The sequence below is a fragment of the Colletotrichum costaricense genome (assembly GCF_030867565.1).
Source record: "Colletotrichum costaricense strain IMI 309622 chromosome Unknown Scaffold_21.1, whole genome shotgun sequence".
Taxonomy (NCBI): domain Eukaryota; kingdom Fungi; phylum Ascomycota; class Sordariomycetes; order Glomerellales; family Glomerellaceae; genus Colletotrichum; species Colletotrichum costaricense.
The window spans coordinates 395,258-409,627 of NW_026848250.1; the positions used below are offsets into that span (position 1 = coordinate 395,258).

The following is a 14,370-nucleotide window of genomic DNA, read 5'->3' on the forward strand; positions in this document are numbered from 1 at the left end:
TCTTTCCAGGGTAGCACAGGAACGGCATGTCACCTGATGAGATCCGATGGGTAAAGCACAATCAGACCGAGTGCGTGACAGAATGGCAAAAGTGTTTGTTTCGCAGACTTGGCTTGGCACTAGCATTCAATATCAACACTCATGCATGGAGCAGCTAACCCGCGTTTGGTGGACTTCCACATAACAGAAGTGTGCCACGATGCACGCCACAGGCGTCGTTCCCGATGCGTCTCCCATTTTGAGGTGACTGACCGCGATGCAGCCACAGCAGCTCACACCAAAGCACCGTGCCAGATCCCGTCAAGGATCTCAGATCTCAAGAAGCGCACCCTTGACCGACTTGCTCAACTGTGCTCTCCAGAGACGATGCTCGTTGAGTATGAAGAGCTCGCCCCCGCGTCCGAAGCAAAAGTTGGCGGCGCCACCGTCGACGAGAATACGACCGAGTAGGACACCGCCTGGGGACCAAACGTTCACGCCATCCCCGCATCCGCTGTAGACATTTCCGTTCGTATCGCACTTGATTCCGTCTGGTATACCGACGTCGGCGAATGCGAACAGTCTCTTGTTCAGCAACACGGGTTGTCCGTGGCGATGTTCTACGTCAAAAGCGTATCTGTGTTGTTAGTACACGAGCTGAGAGTGGCACCACTTTTGAAACAAATCTGAATCGAATAACTCACATTGTCGAAGCCCGATTGCCGTCTATCGTACCATCACCGTGAACAAGATCCGTGTCTGTTACGTAGACAGTTCTTTCGTCAGGCGAGAAACAAATTCCATTTGGCCTGCCGAAACCATCCGCCATAGCCCGGATAGAAGACGTCGCCGGATCAAAGCGGTAGACCTGGCTAGGCAGTGTCGCAGGAGGGCGATAACCTTGCTCATGGCCATATGGCGGATCAGTGAACCATATGCTTCCATCTTTGCTGACGACAACATCGTTCACAGAGTTGAAGGGCCGAGAATGGAAAGAAGTGATGACTGGCTCGGTCGCATACGGAGGTGTCCTTGACATCTTGAACAGACCGCTAGGTTGTGTCATCGAGCCTTGGGCACAGAAGAGAATGTCATCACCGTAGTTGACGCCGCCATTGCCCATCGCGATTTCCGGACATGAGATCTCTCCATGTTTTACAATTTTCCCACCGGTGGGCAACGATATTTTGGAAATCTGGACTTTTCTAGAGCCATCTGTATCGGTGAACTGGTTGCTGGTGATGAACAGTTCATCGTTTGAGGGTATGAAGACGCCGGCTTCGTGAGCGAAGGGATAAGAGTCGATTTGCAACAAGAGATCCAGCGATGGGCTTGAACCAATAATTTCTCGAAATGATTCGTCATGAACTTGCCATGAATCGAGATTTTCTGTGTTGGATGACATTGTGAGCCGTGCGTTGTGATGGTAAGTTGTGCTCTATGCTGGAAAATGAATGAGCGGGCTTACTTCACCAAGCTGAGGTTTGCCTCTGAACCAAGACTCGTATGCGAGCCTGCTTATTGAATGATCTGATTACTGAAAAGTTCAAGCTGAGAAGCTTCGGACCCACAAGTCTACCAACTGAGTTCACCCCGCGAAACTAAGATCGCCCATTCCGCCTCCAGATCAGATCGTGCCGGGGGCCGGGGGTCCAAAATTTCCCTCGAGACGACGGTGACCCCACAGCAAGCCAGCAGCGCGCCTATGACAGACAATACCAAACACAATTACACATCATCACCGTGTTCATTAGCCCATAGATATGATTGAAATACGCAGCGACCTTTCAACGTCTGGCCCGGTCTGGATTGGAACTTTGGAATCGTTCCACAAGACAGACACATTAAGCGGAGTTCGAAGAACGCATCTATTGCAACTATGACTGTGCCGGCAAACTGGAAAGACGAGAACAGGACAATCCAGATCCTGACCAAAGCCGAAAAGGGCCGATACGGCGTGATTGCCGCCATCGCATATAACCTCGAGCAGATCCACGGCCTCGTCACCGCAGCCGAGGAAGCCCGCTCGCCTCTCATCATCCAATTCTTCCCTTGGGCAGTCACCTACGCCGACGGTCTGCTGGTCCGCACCGCCAAAGAAGCCGTGTCCCGAGTATCCGTTCCAATTTCAATTCACCTCGACCACGCGCAAGACGAGAAGATTATCCAGTATGCAGCCGACAACTTGCCGTTCGACAGCATCATGGTCGACATGTCTCATTACGAAAAGGCGGAGAACCTAGAAAAGACGGCGAAATGGGTTAAATACTGCCACGAACGCAAGATTGCAACCGAGGCCGAGCCCGGGAGGATAGAAGGTGCCGAAGACGGCGTCATGGACACGGCCGGGTTGGAAGCTAGCAAGACCACCGCCGAGGAAGTTGACGAGTTCATCGCTACGGGTGTGGATTCCCTCGCACCGGCGTTTGGCAACGTACACGGCGAGTACGGAAAGTTGGGCCCGCAATTGGACTTTGAACGGTACGTAATGTCCGGTCGGGGCGCAGGATATGACTTCTGGATAAGCCCTCCCCGGAACAAGGATACTGATAACGAGGTTTGCAGATTCGAAAAGATACGCGCCCAGATTGCCGGCAGAGTAAGAGTGGCTCTGCACGGTACCAACGGATTTCCGCCTGATCTGATGAAGCAGTGCATTGCTGCGGGCGCGACAAAGATAAACGTCAACAGGCTTGTTTTGGACGATTATTATACACATCTCCGGTCGCAGGTCACGCGGTTGCCGCATACGACGCTTATCGAGGAGGGTACGAGCAATGTCATCCGGCAGACGAAGGAGTGGATGGAGATTTGTGGATCAGCGGGACAGGCATGAATGGAAGTAGGTTCTGGGTATTATTAGGCGTCGGAAGCTTCCCATCGAAGCTTCAACTCCTCCCCAAGTGGCTTCACAGGCCAGCCTGATCGAGCGTGGCAGGCTTGTAGCAGATTTAGAACGCATTTCCGTTCTCTACTATTCTCGAGGGGTATGCCGGCTTTGTTGGATCAGAGTTGGTTTCTGCAAGGGAAGGGAAGACGTACCGATAAATAGACACTGAGAGCACAAAACACTCGATGGATAGTCTGACAGTGTCATGCCGATACCACAAACTTTCTTGACGCATTCCATCAGACGCTTCCTCTGCTGTGTGTACTGTTCAAGTCCACCTAGAACGGGTACATTCATTAGGAGCAGGATGTGGGAGCAGTAGTAGATTTGAAAAGCTACCGCTGTAAATGGTCAGTACGATCGCGCTTGCAGTTCTGGAGAAGACGGCTTACCAAATGCGGGAGGGTTGATCCAGATTGGCTCGAAGATGTCATCAGGAGAACTCGGGTAGGGGAGTGGTTGGAACTCGGCCGTTAGGTGCCGCCTCCAGTTTTCCAGCATTTCTCTCAGGGCATCAGCCGCCGCGATCCTCGCGTGAGGGTCATTCTTCCCCGCTTCGGTCTCTTCATACGAGCAGAACGCGATCACCTGAGCGAAGAAGTAGACTGACCGTGCAGCCAGCTCGGACGGGCCTAGATCGTCCAATGTCTTTAGTGGCCGCCAGAATGTAAAAGGACGGCGCCTCTCGCGAAAGGCAGCCCAGACATCCTGGCATATCCATGCCCACCAGACAGCTTGCTTCAAGCCCATGGAATCGCCATGTATGACTTGTGAGCGTTGGATCCAGAAGACTCCTTTCAGATGTCTTTCCCAATCTTGCCTTGAGCCGTCGAGCATCTCGTATGCTGATACAGTGATGCTGGTCGCGAGGAGTTCGAGGCTCGTTTTGTATGTGTCGTATTGCATCGCCTCTTGGATATAGTGTAGTGTCTTGTAATAATATCGTAGTGCGTCGTTGGGGTCTCTGGTTTGTGTGTCTTCTGAGTGTTTACTCAAAGAGAGGTGACGTGCAGACAGAGCGAGAACTGCATTGAGCAGCCCTACATTATGCATCTAACAGCGTTTGGTCAAAGCTCGTCAGCATGTTGCCTTTAACTTATACTTAGAACAGGCTACCGATCAAGAATCGTCGACGTACGGCAAGTTGAGGGACAAGTGTTCCAAACGGGCGTCTAGGTTCGAATAAATCCATCTAATGCCAACAAGGATTGTTACTCGAAGGATGTTCCGGGCAGCTACTTTCCAGCTTACCCATCTACTAATGTGTTGCACAAAATTTTGAAAAACAACATGTTCCTGCGCTTGTATTGGTAGAGGCGTAGCCGATCGCCAAGCCTGTTTCTCGAGGCATTGGTATTCATCGAGCGTCGGAGATCTCTCATGCAAGTAGGGATGTGACGCGCATGGCGTAGGACTGAGGCCTTCTCCACTGGTGTTTGGTATACCCCGCCCCACAGCAGGTGATTGCACGACCGAACTTGCAAAGAGATCCACGCCTTCTTCGAAATTGACGTTGGTGAAATCGATTTCTTGCATGGCCGCATCTTGGAGAAGCAGGTCGACCCAAATGGCCGTGGCGTTCTCTAGGTTTGCCCCAAACGAGCTGGACGTGCGTGCTGTGCCTCGTGGTGTGATGCCTGTGCATAACGCGTCGACTTGCTCTGGAGAGTCTTGCTCGAAAGCTGGTCTATCGCCGGTACTGGCGTGATTAGACCTATCTATGCCTTCGTCATTGGACGGTGCTATTGTGGTAGCGCTTGCTATGCTTGATGTGTGTGGTTCTCCAAGCGTTACTGCCGGTAGAGGAGCTGGCTCGTCATCACAGACGACGGGCTGATACTCGGAGTTTGGTGGACTGGGAGACCGAGGCGATTGAGGCTCTCGAGGAGTCGTGGGCTTCGGAGCGTCGCTGTTCGGGGTGACTGATACGACAGGACCAGACCGTTTTCTGTTTGGTGGCCGCCTTGGTGTGTAAAGACAATTGTGTCTGGTTCTCTCACATCCACCGCATACAGGTTTTCTCTCGTCGCACTTGACATGACGGCGGCGACATGTTGCACTGCGAGAAGCAATTATCAGGTTTGAGACAGGTTACGAAGAGTTTTCTTCAGGTCTAGGGCAGGGATACTACTCACCAGCCGGTACTGTTTCTGAGGCCGCGGCCACGACTGAGGCGGCCACGGGTGAAGTATGGCTGTGAATCTTCGTCATCGGCGCTCATCTTGATGATACTTATGCCATTGAATCTGAAGAAGTAATATGTAGATACGGATGGGAAACGGATTTGATGTGTGGCTACTTTCACAGGATTCGGGGCAACAAGATGCAGAGTCGAGTCGTGTGGTGCTATTAGGAAGAGGAAGGTGGAAGCGACACTGGCACTTGGAGTTGCGAAGAGTCGCGACTGGTTGGAGAACTAACTGTACGTACTATGTGCGCACGGGGCAGTCGCCCGTGCGGGGTAACCTGGAGCGCCCCGCTAAAAGGTTGGAGACGGCTCCGGCTCGGCGCACCCGGTGTGGAGCCGCCGGTCTCCGACTGGGTCCCGGTGGGATGGACAGTAGTCTGGTGCTTTGCACTCTTGGGGAAGGGCTGGGATTTGGCGATTTTACGAGTGGGTTTATTTTGATTTTTTTACTTTTATTTTTACTCTATGGTACAACGTGTTTTCGTATAATGTGCCACATTGAGGTTCTGTACCGAAAGTCGGAAACTATATCTAAAAACTACTGCAAATGAACGTACATACCACCATCCACCAACATCTGGGATCCTGTCATGAACCCGCTTAATTCCTCGCAACCCAAGAAAACCGCCGGCCCAGCCAGATCATGAGGCTTGCCCACGCCCATTGGAATACGTTGCTCAAGATACTTGCGCTTCGTCTCATTCTGCATGTCTTCCTCCGCCAGTTGTGTATGGATAGTGCCAGGAAGCAGAGCGTTGCATCTGATGCGATGCTTTGCAAGAGCCACTGCCATTGACTGGATCATTGACAGGACCGCTGCCTTTGTCGGCGTGTAATGTGTCTGCAGACCTCCACCCTGCAGAGCGCTGATTGATGAGATGCCGATGATTGATCCTCCGCGTCCTTGCTTGACCATCTGGTTCGCCGCTGCCTGACACGAGTAGAATGCGCCGTTGACATTAACGTGTAGTGTTTTATCGAAGACTTCTTTTTCGAGTCTATTTGCGAAGTGGTTAGCCTACCACCCAAGATTTTGTCGTAGCGTACCAAAAAAACATACGTGAGAAACTCAGCTGGCTTGAAAATGCCAGCGTTCGCGATGAAGACATCCAGTCCACCCCATTTCTTGACTGCTGCGGCAACGAGCCCCTTTCCAGTATTCGGGTCTGTCACATCGCCTGCAAGCTCAATCAACTCGCCCGTCGGCGAATCTTTGGGGGCATCTTTTCTGATCTTTTCCGCTTCTTCGATAAGGCTGAGTCTGTGTTTTTCGTCGCTGGGAAGGCCAAGGTGGTTGACCGCGACGTTGGCGCCGTGTCTCAAATATTCGAGTGTTATCGCACGGCCAATGCCAGTTGTGCCTCCGGTGATGCAGGCTGTTTTGCCTTTCAGCAGCCGCCAGCTTGATGAAGCCATTTTGACTTGACGCGTGAATGTGACGAATTTCGACCTCAAACTTCAACAGCGTGACCAACAGTTGATGGAAATTATTCTAGCTAAATCATGATTACAAGCCGGGATTCAACCCGCCGCGGTGCAATCTTGTTTACTTTGCTCGCTCTCTTCGCTTAGCCTCATCCTCCGCGCTTTGATTTGCTCCGGATCGGAATGTTCACATCTACACAGCTGTCTTACCCCGCACCCTCGTCTCGAGGGAACTGAGGCTGCATGAAAGTGGACCTGACAGACTCATGTCAGGAACGGTACCACGTTTCCAGGTCGAACCACGCCAGTACGGGGCTAGTAACTTTAGGACTCAGTTGATATACTGTCGGTCGTAAGTAAGGTGGCTAATCGAATAACTTGTTTTGGGTTGATTCGCTTGAGTCGCTTACCTTGCTTGAGTTGCCTTAGCACCTGCAGCAATCGAGAATCAAGATGAGGGTTTCTAAGCTTACGCACCATAGTATGTATGGTCCGACGAACTAAGACTAATATATCCGAACTCTACATGGTATGCGCAGATTATCGTGGCAACAGGTTCATGGCATTAGGTAGGTGTCACGGGGACTGACGGATTGCTACATGTAGCTATTCATTCTTGGAAGACCAAGTGAGATGCCAGCCAAGGTCAAGAAGTAAGGGAGAGGTATGCAGTGGTTGCGATCAGCTCCCCGGAAAGCGTTCTCTATCCATTGTCAAGATAGTGTGAGATGCAGATAGATTTGACATGTTGATGCATATTGGCGCTAAAGTGATGTATCACAAATGCCCTCTTTTCCTCTTATGACCGACCTTCTGAGACTCCTGCAAGCCTATCCCGCACGTTATTTGTCCTCCTGCTGAGCGTCCGGGTGGGCACTATCTAAAGGATCCTGAACCACGGAGTACGACGCCTGAATCATTGAATCTCCGAGCCAGAAGACTTCTCAATATGGGTGCTGGAGTTCTCTCCCTTGCTCTCCAGATCGCCTCCGACAGCTGCTCGAACGGCACCAACACGACTTTCGTGCTCGGCTTTGAGTTCTTTGAACTTCTTCTCCGCATCCCACGTCCACGGTGAGTCTGCAGCGAAGAGGAAATCGATCTCCTCAAGGGTTCTTTGATTCGACTCTGGGTACAGAGCCCACACTGCAAACAGTTAGAAAGACGAAGCCAGACAATTGGGGTATGGGGCCTGTCAACTTACCGATTGGAATACTGATGATGTTGATGGCCGCGAAGATGTACATCGCGTTCTCATTGATGGCTCCAATGATGTACGGAAGAACAAGTGTCAAAGTACTGATTTGGTGCAGAGTTAGCGATAAGTTTTGAGCAACATTACTTCGAGACTTCGGTGCCTTACCCATTGCCGATACTCCATCCAACGACGCCCCAGGCGTTACCCTTGGCCCGGACCTGCAACGGGAAGATCTCCGCCGGGTACAGCCAAGGTACAGTGAGCCAAGTCGCGCCAAACACGAACGTGCTTCGAAAGTGTCAGTATTCACAGAGTATAAAAAATGTGTCGAGATCACTTACTAAAGGAAAACCATTGTAGCGGCTGCAGCTCCCCATGAGTTGGCAACGTCGTCATTTCCAATAGCTCTGGCATTGAGACCGCCGCGGGATAGGCCACCGACAAGGAACATGGCAATGCCCTGAGCGACCGAGCCCCAGTACAGCGTCCAGCGTCTTCCAATCCTGTCAATGGTGAACACACAGATGAGCGTGGCGAACATGTAGAAGATGTTGTTCAGACCAGAGATCCACAGAGCTTTGGATGGACCGAAGCCGGCGATGTGGAAGATGGCTACTCGCGACTCTGATTAGCAAAGGATTTTCTTCCAACAAGAATGATTCGAGATGAGTCTATGACTTACTGGGGCCGTACATGGTGATGCCAGCAATACCGGTCCAGCACTGGATGATTTGCAGCCAAATAACCAGTTGTACTCTTCGGCCCGTGTGAAGTTTTCCACACTTGAGACCAAAGAGCATGTGGTGGTATTTGGTTCCCTCAGCCGACTGCTCAAGTCTTACCACGTCCTTGATGTCCGCAAGTTCCGCCTCGGCGATACCGTCGTGGGTGCCTCGGAGGCGCTGCAAGATATAGAGGGATTCGTCGTCTCGGCCGACCTTGCAAAGCCAGCGAGGCGATTCGGGGAATAGGAAGCACCCGAAGAGCAAGAAGAGCAGCGGAATAATCTGGAAGGCGATGGGGAAGCGCCATCGGAAAGCCGACTCGCCATTGTCGATGAAGCTCACAGCATATCTGTGACGATTAACTTGATTAGTCTCATGTCTCACATATTTTGATCTGCCAGTTGAATCTCACCCAAGCCAATAGGCAACGACAACGCCAAAGATGTTCAAAGTGAACTCCATGGCGATGAAGGCACCTCGGGAAGTATAGTCTGCGAGTTCTGATGCCCAGACAGGCACGATGCCGTTCAAGATGCCGGTACCGATGCCATTCAGAAGACGAGCGCAGATCATCCAGTTCGAGTTCATGGCTGTACACTGCAAAGACGCGCCGAAGATACCCCAAAGAGCACCAATGGCAATAGTCTTGATTCTGCCAAATCGGTCGCCGATGGATCCTCCGACCATACAGCCGATGAGGGTGCCGAGATAGAAGACAGACATAATGCCGCCTTGAAGGAGAGTGTCGGTCACGACTGGAGTGCCATCGGCGTCGACATATCCGAATTTCATAAGATCAATGTAGTGTTTGGCGTTGTTCACACCGCCCATCATGCCTTGATCATAACCTGGACATCAGGTTTGTCAGCATTTCTTTCTCATCAGGCATGCACTTCTGACGTGTGGGCTAGCTGAAGCAGTCAGACGAACCAAAGAAGAAAATTGACATTCCGGCAAGGGCGTTGACGGCGATGAGAAGAGCTCTCTTCTCGAACTTCGCCGTCACCATCCATTTGTGACGTTGGTCCATCGTAGCGGTTGTGAAACAAAATGATGCAAAGTTTGCCGTTGAGTCCTACTTTGAGTCGGATAGCAACATAGTTTATGTTACAAGTCAGAGATCTGAGTGTCTTCTTCTAGTTATACAAGATACTACTACTTCAACCAACTTCGGAACTCGTCCTAGTCGGCTCGGACTAATCTAATCGATCAAAAGTGACGTAGTCTGACCCAAGAACCGAACTACCTTGGACCAACGCGGGGAAACCCCATGGGGACGTCAAATGGGTTGGTACTACGCAGCAGATCATGCCATTCAATCTCTCAAACGTCCTAGCTCGGGACGACCGGTGGGAGGCCTAGCAGTGCCCATGTCTTCCCTCGAGACGAGCACTCGGTTGCTGGGCAGTGCTGCCATGGCTGTCGAGTCTCCGGAAGGAGGGTCATCGAGAGCGTGGAATCGCATGGCCATAGTCTTGACCCGTATTGGTCTTGACATGGCCTGCTGTCAACAGATGGGGAGCTTTGTGTTGAGCCACTCCAAGTCCGAAAGACCATTTGCTCTCACGAGACGATATCTCTTACATGGCTTCGATGATTTGGTAGACATATCCGGTATATAAGACTGCCTTCAAGATGGTGAACCCAAGCGTGATTACAATCTGAACCAGACAGTCCGGCAGTCATTGACCTCCGTCACGAAAGCAGTCTCTCAACATGCCTCTCTATCAACCCGAGAACTTGTACGCTCCAATCCTTACGCAGTTCTCCCTCAAAGGGAAGATTGCGGTAGTGACTGGAGGCTCAAGGGGGATTGGTGCCGAAATCGTTCGCGGGTTGGCAAAGGCTGGCGCAGACGTTGCATTCATCTACAAGACCAACACCGAAGCTGACGAAACAGCTGCTCGAATCGAGAAGGAGACGGGTGTTCGTGTCCAGGCATACAGATCCGATGTCACGTCCCGAGAGACCATTGCGAAAACCATCAACCAAATCGCCAACGAGTTCGGCGGAGGCCGCATTGATGTAGCGGTGGCCAACGCGGGTGTCTGCGCAAATGTCAAGTCGCTCGAGTACACGGAACGGACATGGCAAGATATGAACAGCGTCAATTACGACGGCGTCATGTGGACTGCGCAGGCTGTGGGTAATATCTTCAAGAAGCAAGGGAGAGGAAACCTAGTCATCACCGCCTCCGTGAGCGCTATTTTGGTCAACGTGCCCCAGGAGCAAGCTGCGTATAATGCTTCCAAAGCGGCGGTCGTGCAGCTTGCCAAAAGTCTGTCCGTCGAATGGGCTAATTTTGCGCGCGTCAATTGCGTGTCGCCTGGATACATCCTCACCGAAAGTCAGTTGTGGTTTTTCTTCCCCAAAGTCCTATATTTGGCCCCAAACCCACGTGCAGTGTTGCTTACCGTGTTCCTTGCAGTGTTGACAAAGCAGCCGAAAGAGCTGATGGAGCATTGGCTATCAATGATCCCAGGTGGCCGGGTTTGTCATCCTGCCGAGCTAAGAGGAGTGAGTAACCAACCCCCCCTGGGCCTGCATTGCATGACACATGGACAGCCCTAATTAATGTTGCTCTGGATAGCTCTATGTCTTCCTTGCCAGTGATGCATGCTGTTACATGACAGGATCAAACGTTGTGATCGATGGCGGATACACATTGCCGTAGCCTATGACCAGGCTGGTGGAAGTCCGACAGACTGGATACGATCTGCATCATGACGGAGCCTGCAGATACCCGGGATAGCCGTAGGGAATTCATGAACCCGATCTCGACGCTAAACCAAGAAAGCCATCGACAGCATCCCATGCTTCCTCGCCCAGGTTCAGTTTCCCGCGGAGTAGTTGATTAGACTATGAGAAATTCCCCGAAGAGGATGTATTATTCTCCTCCTCTCTTGCCTGCGAACTCCGTCGGGAGTTTTCTTCAATCGAGACAAGCTCAATTCTAGATGAAGCCCCCCCCCCCCCCTGGCATCCACTGAATGTCGCTTACTGTGTTCAATGTTGGGTCGAATACTCACTCACAAGTCCCCGCAAGTGAATCCTTCAAGTCCTAAGTCGGTACTGGAATAGCATATGGCTTGAATGGCTTGATTTTGTCTCTGAAGTGTTATTCCGAGCTCTCGAGCTCCCAGGGTCCTGTATCCAGTCGATCAAAATGGCCTGTATATGCTACAATGAGGCAACCAGCACAGTGTCTTTGTTTCCGCTCTACACGAACAGCGGGCAGCAATGAGACGCCTCCTCTCTTTGACGGAGGAAACAAGGTCTTTCCACTCAAGTACCGCTATTTTCAGCACCTCTTGATGCCGCTTGGCTGGGGCAGCGGGGAAAACCAAACCCCTCTAGCCTGGAAAGTGGGAATGACCCAAGCCAAGTTTTTCTCTCCCGTCGGATGACCCGCTCATGGCCAAGCAAATTCCAAATTCTGGCGCGCGCGCCATCGTCGCTTATCTCTTTCTGATGCACTACGCTACGATGCTTCGTCACAACACAACATCCTTCTTCACATGCCTTAGTAAACTTTACGAAGCACCCTCGTCGTGAACCGCGATCGCGATGTTTCTAGAGTCAACGGAGAGTAAGAGGTGAAGGATCGCAACCCTTGGCGAGGTTCAGCATCGATGTAGCGAATGGAGGGACAAAGAATTCAAGAGAAAATAATGATAAAGCAGACATGTTCACACAATGTTTGCGTTTCACTCACTATCAGCAACTGAACAGCTCTCGAAAGCACACAAAGACAACGAAATACAATATCAACAAGATGTCTTCGCTTAAAAACAACATGAAGAAAGCCATGACATCTGACCAGAGCAGTTCGGCACTAAACGACCTTGACAGAACGCAATCGGCAATGGAGCAGGAAGCTCATGGATTCTCTTTGGCTGAGCAGAAGAGAATCATGAGACGGGTTGACATTCGTCTTGTTGCAACTGTCGGGTTGTTATACTGCTTCTCTGTGATTGACCGGTCGAACCTTCCATCTGCCGCCGTTGCCGGCATGAGAGAAGATTTAGACTTGACTGGCAACCGTTACGTGAGTTCAAATCTCTGGCAAACAGTATTTTCTTTGATAAGATGCGCGATCTGAGATGACTGATAAGTTGACCTTGTAGTCGGTTGTTAGCTTGGTTTTCTTCACGACCTATATCACTTTCCAGCCGATCTCAGTCATTCTTGGCCGAACGTTGGGCCCCCGGGCCTACTTCACGGCTATCACAATGATTTGCGGTGGCATCGTAATTGGTATGGGCTTTCTGACGCACTGGGGACAGCTCGTGGCTTTGAGAGTGGTCCTTGGTGCTCTCGACTCTGGATTTTTCCCTAGCTGCGTTTACCTTTTGAGCACTTGGTACACCCGTTGTAAGTCCTTTCCTCTGAAGTTGGCAGTTGGAACCGTTAGATTCGTACTAATGAATTATACTAGACGAGGTTGGAAAACGTTACTCGGTGTTTTATATGATTGTCTGCTTTGCTTCTGCATTTGCGGGAATCTTGGCTTTCGGAGTAAGTGCATCTCAGAATGGAGCTTAGCAATCGTCTTTGAACATTTGCCTCTCAAAGCTAAATGATGAAATAAATCTCTGACCACACCCTCTCTGTAGCTCACCCAACTTGATGGAACCGCAAAACTCAGGGGCTGGTCCTGGATCTTCATCGTAGAAGGTGTCATAACCTGCGCTATTGGCATCGTCGGCTATTTTCTCCTCGTCGGGTTTCCAGATGCTAAGAAGAGCGCCTGGAACTTTCTTTCTCAGGAGGAAACTGCTTGGGTGATTTCGAGAGTTCAGGCCGATAGAGGAGATGCGGAATTGCCGTCTTTCAGTGTCAAGAAGTTCCTCAGAGGCGGGGCTGACATCAAAGTCTGGGCTTTGTCTATCATCTACTTCAACAACGCTCTCATCATATTCTGTAAGTGGTGCAAAAATACTTTTGAAACCGTTCGCTAATCAACCTTTGTGAAGCGCTATCTTTCTTTCTGCCGATCATCCTCAAAGACAATATGGGCTTCAACACGGGAAAAGCTCAGATCTTGACGGCGCCACCGTACGTATTCGCCGCAATCATCACTTACACCACGGGCTGGCTAGGGGATCGATACATGCTTCGAGGTCCCATAATTGTTGGCGATATGGTCTTGTCAATTGTCGGGACCTGCCTGATGGGCTTCCACAGCGATGTTGCCGTTCGATACTTGGGCGTCTTTCTCATCACCGCAGGGAGTGTAAGCGCTGTGCCGGCGACCATGGCATATCAGGCGAACAACATCCGAGGACAGTGGAAGCGCGCATTTTGCAGTGCCATGGTAGTCGGTGTTAGCGGAATCGGTGGCATCGCCGGCTCTCTTGTTTTCAGGTACGTGTGTTGCAGGCCCTAGGCTACATTCCATGTGTGCGACCCAGCTAGGGTCCTCGCTGATATCAAATAAGCTCTTCTTTCAATAGGCGAGTGAGATACTGACCAAATAACAGAAGCCAAGACAAACCTCATTACCTGCCTGGGTTGAGCACTTGTCTGGGATGCGCGGTTCTAAACGTCATACTTGTCATTGCTTTAAGCTTTTACTTCCGCTATTGGAACACGAAGGCCGAGCGTGGTGAGGTTGAGCTCGAAGCATCGGATGTAGGTTGCCTCTCGACCCATCTATCTACCTATATAGATCGAGCAAACTATGTATGAAAAGTCATTGCTAACTCGCCGATCACTCCAGGAAACCCAAGCATCGGACTTCCGCTACACCTACTAAGCGCTTATCGCAGAGGCTCCAGCTTACACAAAGCATTGATGCAAACTCGTCAACTTGATTAGGGCGTTGGCGGTAATTCTGTATTTGATACATGGGCTAGAAGCACTAACGCGGCGTTTGAGGCGTATATTTGGTAGATCACAGACACTGAAGAGCGCATAACCATACACATTCGTTTCTTAGCTTTCCATTACTTGAGCCCGAAGG

At 51.0% G+C, this 14,370-nt stretch overlaps 6 protein-coding genes across 6 annotated transcripts; 3 read left to right on the forward strand and 3 right to left on the reverse strand.

Moving 5' to 3' along the window:
• Positions 1–309: 309 nt before the first annotated feature.
• CCOS01_14636 (SMP-30/Gluconolaconase/LRE-like region) lies at positions 310–1,384 on the reverse strand (the record flags this gene model as incomplete). Its single annotated transcript, XM_060462779.1, has 2 exons — positions 310–616; positions 684–1,384. The coding sequence occupies 2 exons, from the start codon at positions 1,382–1,384 to the stop codon at positions 310–312; spliced, it is 1,008 nt and encodes a 335-aa protein (XP_060306610.1).
• Positions 1,385–1,858: 474 nt separating this feature from the next.
• On the forward strand, positions 1,859–2,815 carry CCOS01_14637 (tagatose 1,6-diphosphate aldolase; the record flags this gene model as incomplete). Its single annotated transcript, XM_060462780.1, has 1 exon — positions 1,859–2,815. One exon carries the CDS (start codon positions 1,859–1,861, stop codon positions 2,813–2,815), a length of 957 nt encoding a protein of 318 aa, XP_060306611.1.
• A 115-nt stretch (positions 2,816–2,930) lies between these two features.
• On the reverse strand, positions 2,931–6,473 carry CCOS01_14638 (catalytic activity protein; the record flags this gene model as incomplete). The annotated part of the gene is made up of 7 exons (XM_060462781.1): positions 2,931–2,975; positions 3,092–3,210; positions 3,262–3,922; positions 4,121–4,568; positions 5,005–5,115; positions 5,615–6,055; positions 6,118–6,473. 7 exons carry the CDS (start codon positions 6,471–6,473, stop codon positions 2,931–2,933), a joined length of 2,181 nt encoding a protein of 726 aa, XP_060306612.1.
• Positions 6,474–7,398: 925 nt separating this feature from the next.
• On the reverse strand, positions 7,399–9,435 carry CCOS01_14639 (uncharacterized protein; the record flags this gene model as incomplete). The annotated part of the gene is made up of 7 exons (XM_060462782.1): positions 7,399–7,628; positions 7,687–7,781; positions 7,846–7,968; positions 8,022–8,292; positions 8,363–8,754; positions 8,818–9,253; positions 9,336–9,435. The coding sequence occupies 7 exons, from the start codon at positions 9,433–9,435 to the stop codon at positions 7,399–7,401; spliced, it is 1,647 nt and encodes a 548-aa protein (XP_060306613.1).
• Positions 9,436–10,121: 686 nt separating this feature from the next.
• CCOS01_14640 (oxidoreductase) lies at positions 10,122–11,079 on the forward strand (the record flags this gene model as incomplete). Its single annotated transcript, XM_060462783.1, has 2 exons — positions 10,122–10,752; positions 11,039–11,079. 2 exons carry the CDS (start codon positions 10,122–10,124, stop codon positions 11,077–11,079), a joined length of 672 nt encoding a protein of 223 aa, XP_060306614.1.
• A 1,101-nt stretch (positions 11,080–12,180) lies between these two features.
• CCOS01_14641 (major facilitator superfamily transporter) lies at positions 12,181–14,163 on the forward strand (the record flags this gene model as incomplete). The annotated part of the gene is made up of 7 exons (XM_060462784.1): positions 12,181–12,453; positions 12,533–12,779; positions 12,844–12,923; positions 13,022–13,328; positions 13,382–13,772; positions 13,889–14,039; positions 14,128–14,163. 7 exons carry the CDS (start codon positions 12,181–12,183, stop codon positions 14,161–14,163), a joined length of 1,485 nt encoding a protein of 494 aa, XP_060306615.1.
• Positions 14,164–14,370: the final 207 nt, after the last annotated feature.